Raw genomic sequence first — 7,806 nt, forward strand, 5'->3', positions numbered from 1 at the left:
GGATCCCTTCCAGGGCATTCTTGCTTATCACTTCTGCAGTCATGCAGAGCCAGCAGAAGAAAGAAACCCAGGGATCTCATTCTGTCCTGAGCAGATGCCTTTTGCTGTAGACAGTTTGCCTACCACCTCTTAGGACCAATAACTACAGACATAAAACTCCTTTAACTGCCTGCAGCAGAGGAGAGAAGACTCCACTGCACCTAACTCATGGCACTGTTCTTCTCTGGATTTGCTTGACGCCTCACTGCTTGCATCAGTTTCATTTGAATAGTTGCAATAACCATCACTGTATTTAAAATGTTACATGAAAAACACTGTCTGGAATTATAATAATGGCCCTGAGTCTCAGTGGCTTTAAAATAGAGTTCAGCAAATCCATGGTAGAATATGGGTGGCAATAACTGCTAACCATAACGATTTATTACCTCTAGACTCCCAGGGAATACATCGCTCTGTGAAAATTGAAAGGGAAAATGAGTTACAAGTGGCTATTCCATTTGTCTTTTGTTCGTTTTTGTAACCTACTCCCCACACCACATCAATGCCCCCCGATAATCCAAGAGGTTAAAAAAAGCATCCATATTTTTAAAAAATGCATTATTGAAAATATAACGAACAGCTGATAATACAGTGAAAACATACAATGAAGCAAATCAACATTAGGCATCAATTAATAGCCCTCCTCTCCCAGAATTAACAGAATACATGATTTTTTACAGGCTTTGTACAAATGGGTTTGCCTCCTGCTGAAGGGAAAAGGCGGATGAGATGACCTACAGCTTTTTAACAGGAAGCTCCAGAAGCTGAGAAAGCTGAGAAAGTCCACCGCGAAGGCCAACTCATCCATCCCTGAAAAATAGGATTCAGCTGGTGATGCTACAAGCATGAGGGCTTCTTCCTTAAAAGCATGGCCAGCTCATCTCAGCTTGAAAGAAAGCTGTCCATCTGATGGTCTGACTGATTAGCTATGGGCCTTTCTATATTAAAACTAGTAGCTCTTTGAGATGTTGTTCTTGCCAATAATGCAGTTGAAACAGGTACCATGTGCTTCTTATTATTGCTTTCAATCAACAGTCCATTGCAGCATTCAGCCCAATCTCCCTGCCAGAAGTACCCTCACTTTTTTTACATATACAGGGCTAGAATAGTTACTATCTAAACACTGAAGAAGTATCACTTATTGTTGATGACTACTTTTATCTGCTGTGCTTGTCTGAACCTTGTACTTGAGGAGACCAGAAGCAGACTGCCTGAAGATGGTCATCACATCAAAGACATACTCATGTCAATCCCAGAGCCTGGGATAGAAGAATCTGACATTTTGGTTCCATGATAAGTAATGTGGTACAGTTAGAAAACCACCAACTCAGAATTGACATGATTTGCTTTGAAACAAGAGAGAATGAACAAGCAAGTGAGTGAATGAACAAATGAATGACCTGCAGTTTGCACATCTTCCACAATGCATTAACAAAGTAATAACAAATGAACTGCATTGGTTGGGAAAACAGGTAATAACTAATAACCTGCACTGCCAGGGAATTTCTTATGAAGCAGAGGAACAAATGAAGTAACATGTGTTAATGCATGTGGTGGAGGGTGACAAATGAGTGTGTTTCAGTACAGTATTAAGGGAAGATCCTTTTACAGTGTTTGGTGTGTGAAATTAGCAATAAGCATGAGAAATGCTTGAGAAGAATTCTTAGGGTAAACCTATCCATGTCTGTGTAGACCAGCCTCAATTCATTGCAGGAGAAAGTAGTTATGGAACTAAGCAATATGTGGTAGGTATCAACATCACCTTGTTGAAGTTTGAAAAGTGATTTGAAGATTTTCATATATTTGTGGAGATGCACTATTACAATGCAAATGAGCAATAGTTAAAATTAGGTCTGCAGACTCCTAGACTAGTTACAGAGCCTCCAATCAATAACACAACATTGGAGAATAAAATTAAAAGTATACAGTTATATATTCCATTACTTCTTCCTCCTTACTAGACATTCCTTGCTGTTCAACTCAGGCCTCAGCAAAATTATATAGCACTTGGGGGAAAAGATGCAACCCAGTAAGCCAGCACTGGAAGCTAAGATGGAGAAGATCTCCACAGCCACCATGTACTTCCCCTTGGTGCTCAGGTAGGTGGGAACAAATGATAACCAAACGCTGCAAAACACCAGCATGCTGAAGGTGATGAACTTGGCTTCATTGAAACTGTCAGGCAGTTTCCTGGCAAGGAAAGCCACCACAAAGCTGACGATGGACAGAAGTCCCAAGTAGCCCAGCACACAGTAAAACATGATGACAGAGCCTTCGTTGCACTCTGCAATGATCTGCCCTGTGATGGAATGCATGTTCATACTTGGGAAAGGGGGGAAAGTTCCCAGCCATAAGGCACAAATGCCTGCTTGGATCAAAGTGGAGGTAAGGACCACAAGGGCAGACAGCCTTCTCCCCATCCACTTTCTCGTGTTTGACCCTGGCTTGGTATCCATGAAAGCCATCACCACAGTGACGGTCTTTGCTAATACACAGGAAACGGCCAGGGAGAAGATTGTGCCAAAAGCAGCTTGTCGAATAAGGCAGTTGACCAGGCCAGGTGGGCCAAGGAAAATCAAGGAGCAGAGGAAGCAAAGCAGGAGGGAGGTGAGTAGAGTGTAGGTGAGGTCCCTGTTGTTGGCCTTCACTATGGGGGCATCTTTGTACTTAAGAAAAGTTCCAAGCACCAAGGCTGTGACCAGTGAAAAAGAAAGTGCTACTGACAGCAGGCCAATTCCTAGAGGTTCTTGATAAGATAAAAATGTTATCACTTTGGGGATGCATCTGTCTCTGCTCTTGTTTGAGTAATAATCATCCGGGCATTGTAAACATTCAGCCATGTCTGGAAAAAAAAGGAAAGAAAACTTTAGATACATGGTCGATCAATCTGCTTCTCACAAGATGATTTGATGTTAGAAATATTGGTGCTTCCTCCTTCTACCACCTGATTCTGTGCATGGAGCTCGGTTTTTTTCAGAAAAATAGGTTAAAATGCACCACCATATCCATTCTGAATCAATAGTATTGTCAGCTGTATTACATTGTGAGATAAAAATCTATTCATGGTCTATGGGCACAACAATCCCAAAAACAGAGCTTGTTGGAAGACATCTGTGCTGATTGGCACCTCTAAGCTGGACAGAGCTGTGAAGTCATATTTGTCTTATTGACAAGGACATTATTCTAACGACTTTGTTTCAGTGTCCAGCAAGAGCCCATTTATTGCTCTGAGGTGCATGTATCTATATATCAAATGCATGCTTGTATTCATTACTGCCACCATGACCACCTTCTTTGCATATTCATTTGAAAAGGAAGTGTGAAAAATTATCATGTCCAGTGTAAAAGATGGGACAACCAAGGAGGGCGATGGGAGGGGGATGGGGAGGGGGAGAAGGAGGAGGAGGAGGAGGCGAAGAGAACAAGGAGTAGGGCCTTTAATAAGATAATAAGATTTCATCTCCCACAGTTATCCCCCAGTTGCCAGTACACAATATCAGACTTTCACTGGCCATTTCGGCAGAGAATGTTGACTTGACTAGAGACATCGATAGCCATCTTCCATGAAACTGGATACCCAATTTAAAGCTAAGTTTGAACCCATCACCAAGTCTTGCATTAGATAATTCCATGGCTTGATGTTTTTGTGCAAGGAGAGGTACTTGCATTTGTTTTCATTCAAGTTAGGTCATGCTGGTCTGGAAGAGGATGCATTTTGTCCTAATGTGTTTCCCCATGATCCTTTCATTATACAGGATGCAAAAGGGAGAGAGAAAGAAAGATCATTCTTTGGCTTTGCAAAGCTAAAGTACTTGAAATTATGAAATTTGGTTGATTGTTCTAATGACACTTGGTTTGCTTGTGAGTTTTTACTTCAGATATATCAGAAAAGCCTTCAATATTGTGTAAGAATTCAAAGGAGATGTTCACCGAAAAAATCCAACAACAACAACAAACAAACAAACCCAAAACATAACTTTGTGCCCCCAATCTTCATCTCATGATGACTATTAATAAATGATTAGCTTTATATTAATCTAGCTATTTGGAATGTTATCCACCAACAGTTACACACTTGTTTGGTTGGAAATCTTCCCTTCTGGACATGGGTCACAATCAAAGCAGCAAAATTTCCTTCCTTCCTGCTTTCTCCTCTGGAAGCCCAACTTGCAGGACTCAGTGCAGACAGAAACAGGAAGCACCTATTCATTGAAAAATGTTTGGAAATTAGATGAGAGAAGGTAGTGTTAGAGGAAAGTTCATCAACTGAAATGGAAAGAAACAAGTGAGCAGGTGATATGTGTGCACAGAGAACATGAAATAACTAAGTGTAGAATGGACAATATGTTCCTGAACATAGCCACAAATATTTCTGGATCCTATTGTTTTGCTATGGACAGCGAAAAAACCAACCTCAAAAATGAGCTACCAGGTCTGGGATTATCAACAGTTTCCCAAGTTTCAATACTGACCAAAACACCCATCCAATTTCCTTGCATCCAGTATTTTTCTTCTTCTTTCTCCTTTATGTTCTGCCCAGCAAGGAGGAAAAGGAAGTTTGTGGGAGAGCAAGCCAGGATACATTGAGGAACAGCAGGAGGTCACTTGGGATTTGGCAGGATGAAATCCCAGGTGGGAGCAGCAGGTGGCCACGGGGCTCAACAGAAGGGCATAGCAGAGACATGGGCTTATACGGGGAAGGAAATTGTAGTAAAACAAGAGAAAGTACCTTGATGAAAAAAGGGGTTTGAAGGAAATATCAAGTGCAGGGAAGGGTGGTGAAGATTTAAGAGGGTGTTCGGGTTCTGCAAAAGAAACTGCACAGAGGGGAAAAATCAACAATCCATGAGAGGTCAAACAGAAAAGAGGGATTGATTGAATGAAAGAGATCAGAAAAGGCAGACTTTCCCCCACCAAAATAGGAGGAGAAGGGCAAGGGCAAGGGGAAATGCAGAAACAAAGGTGAATTTAATAATGGCAAATGGTCCTCTATGTCCAGAAAGGTTGTTAGTCCTGTACTGTTCATGCTCCCCACAAGAAACTGGACATAATGTATTCTGATAAAGCATTGTATCTGGATCTTACATCCTTTTCCAGGACTTAAGGTAGAGAGGATTTCACTTGAATGGAAACAATTAAATTGTTTTCAAATGCTGAATGTAAGATACTGGGCTTATACCACATGGAATGTAGCATTCCCCATAGATCCAAACATGATGCCCACTAAAGTCCATGTGTGAAATGAGTTTTCAGTGTGATTTCAAAATAAAAAAATTGCCTCACTGTATATGTTAAAATGCACAACTTTAAAAAATACAAATTTGTATTTATCAGGGTACAGAAAGGAACAAGCTTAGATCTGGAATTTGGCAGATTTCATCCAGCTAGCCCATGCCTCCCTGCTCATGGTCAAATTATTAATTAATTGTCACATTCAGCATTTAGATCACCTGTCTTGAAAAAAAGAGTGTCCTTCGAGAGTACTAAAGTTTCTAGACCTGATTAAAGATTCTCTGCCACTCAAACATGTCTTCGTGGATGATAAATTGTTTTCCGTCGACTGCTCTGGGATCCACCCTTCCAACTTTCATTTGTACAAAGGAGTTGTTGGGAAATAGAAGCATATTGGTTATATCAAATCCAGAATCTATCTCTCCTTTACTGTTAAAAGATACTTGCTCTCCCACTGAGTTATTAAATGAGTTTTCTTGAAGGTATGGGTGAAGCTAGATGCGTTAAAGTGGGTGTGTGGGGAGAGAGAGGGAGAGAGAGGGAGAGAGAGAATGATATGCTTATGAAGTTTCCTTGCTACTTCATTGAATTGTCCCTATTTGGGATGGCATATAATTTTGTCCCATCATTTTCAGGGGTGTCCCTTTTTCAATCTGTGGCAAAATCAGCATTCTCAGCTGATTGGGGTAGCAAAGACTGAGGACAAACTTTGCCAATTAAATTTCTTCTACATCCATTAAATAAAGCAGAGCATCCAGCTGCATGTCTCCCAAATATGTTCCTAACTTCTTATCCCAAACCCTCAAAACATGTAGCAGCAACAATCTCACCCATCGTCACCAGTCACATTTGGTGGGTACAATAATTCCCAATATTAGGAGGACAACGATGTTTTGGTTCCAAGTATGCTCCCTGCTTCTAGCTGTATAGGATTAGGACTTGGTCAAAAGCAGAAGAGATTGTTCTTACTTAATTATACATGTCATGGTTGAATACAAAGGAATTAAAGCTCCAACTTTTAAGAGCTAAGCACTCATCCTGTTCCTGGATATATATTTATCTGGTAGCATTAATTTCCCACACATACCCTCCTTCCCGCCCCCATTCTCTACCTCTGGCAAGTTTTGTGATTGTAGTTAGTGTGTTGTTTAATTCTGATTGTGAAAATGAAGTGCTGCACAAATTTTGTTAATTCTGATCAAAGCTGATCAGTTTGGGGCTAACAGGGCATCAGGGGAAGGGCTACACTGTCTCAGCATCCACTCAGAGAACTGTCTGTCTTTGGCTTGTCCATGCCAATACACAAGACGGGTGTGCTAAGAAGTATCTGCCAGTCCCATGGTACCCTACCTGTAAAACTCATAAATAAGGTGTGGCTATGACATTCAAGAGAAGATGTTTCTCCAAATGCTCTCATGCTACCTGCCAAGGTTGAAGATCTTCAAGATGAAACCATTTCCCGTGCACCATTGCTCTGTGCTTGGCCCTGGATGAGTGCATGGAGTGCAGAGCATGTGCGAAAGCATAGACTGCATTGTAGATGCTATAGCTGTGGCCAGTCATATTCATATCAAAAACAGTTTTAGGAAGGCTTTCCAACTTCTCTTCCCCAAGACATGTTTTGACATCCTGTATTAGCTCCTGGGGATTTGGAAATGAACATTCAAAAGCTTGTTCCCAGAACACATGGAGGAAGTCATCTGCTTGTGTCCACTGAGGTCTTAAGTTCTGAAGATATTCCTGGAATCCTTGAGGCTGCTTTGAGTGAACAGTGAAGGAGATTGTTCCTTGAAACATTTCTAAATTCAGTCTTCTAGTAACACCTGTTACTAACAACTCACTCTGTGCTGTCATAATCCAAACTTTGCCAACCAAAGCGCTTTCCTTATCATCAGGAAGCAATATGTACTTGAAGGTGATCAGCCACATAATAGTTGTAATATCCCCATACTGAACAAGAACTCTGGCAGTAGAATTCATGACAGATTCAAACTTATTCATGAACCTAATATCCTCTTCACTGTTGGTAACAACTCGAGTGTGGCATGGAATTCGAAGTGTAAAGTCAGAACAGATTCCCTTCTCGGAGAGCAAAGGTTCGAAGGTCTTCAGGAAATATGCTCCACTATCATCATCCACAACAAAGAGTCCAACCCAGGTCCAACCAAAATGCTGAAGCAGGTATACAATTCCTGAATACTCATGCACTTCATTAGGGACCATGCGATAGAAGGAAGGGAAGTGAGTTGTGCCCCTTTGTTCTGGGGGGAATGAGCCATAGGCCAGCTAAAGAATATATATAGAAGATCTAGTGACAGACTAGGAAGACATGCAGTGACTCTTGTTTGGTGAAGCAAGATCCACATTTTTTTAATTAATGAGAGGCTGTAATGTTAAGCAAAGGACACCTTGTTGAGAAATGTAGGAATCTGATGTAGGAAAGTAGCATGGCAAGAAAAAAAATCAAGAAGTCATCACTCACCCCTGAAGCAGATATCCTCCTACAGCCTGAAACCATTTCCACCTCAGTTCACT

At 41.1% G+C, this 7,806-nt stretch overlaps 1 protein-coding gene across 1 annotated transcript; it reads right to left on the bottom strand.

Moving 5' to 3' along the window:
* Positions 1-1,979: 1,979 nt before the first annotated feature.
* Positions 1,980-7,494, bottom strand: LOC123017533 (vomeronasal type-2 receptor 26-like). The gene is made up of 4 exons (XM_044418946.1): positions 6,694-7,494; positions 5,538-5,765; positions 4,115-4,241; positions 1,980-2,881 (listed from the first exon to the last, which is right to left on the bottom strand). The coding sequence occupies exons 1-4, from the start codon at positions 7,492-7,494 to the stop codon at positions 1,980-1,982; spliced, it is 2,058 nt and encodes a 685-aa protein (XP_044274881.1).
* Positions 7,495-7,806: the final 312 nt, after the last annotated feature.

Source organism: Varanus komodoensis, unplaced genomic scaffold, assembly GCF_004798865.1.
Source record: "Varanus komodoensis strain SLA01 unplaced genomic scaffold, ASM479886v1 scaffold941, whole genome shotgun sequence".
Lineage (NCBI taxonomy): Eukaryota > Metazoa > Chordata > Lepidosauria > Squamata > Varanidae > Varanus > Varanus komodoensis.

What these genes read in the sequence shown, in the direction of transcription:
- LOC123017533 (XM_044418946.1), bottom strand. Translation starts at nt 7,494, where the DNA reads ATGGTCCCTAATGAAGTGCATGAGTATTCAGGAATTGTATACCTGCTT. An exon ending in GGCAGAGAATCTTTAATCAG is followed by an intron (nt 4,242 to 5,537) that starts GTCTAGAAACTT and finishes TTCAATGAATAG; the next exon opens with GTGCTTCCTGTTTCTGTCTG. An exon ending in GAAGATTTCCAACCAAACAA is followed by an intron (nt 2,882 to 4,114) that starts GTGTGTAACTGT and finishes TTTTTTTTCCAG; the next exon opens with ACATGGCTGAATGTTTACAA.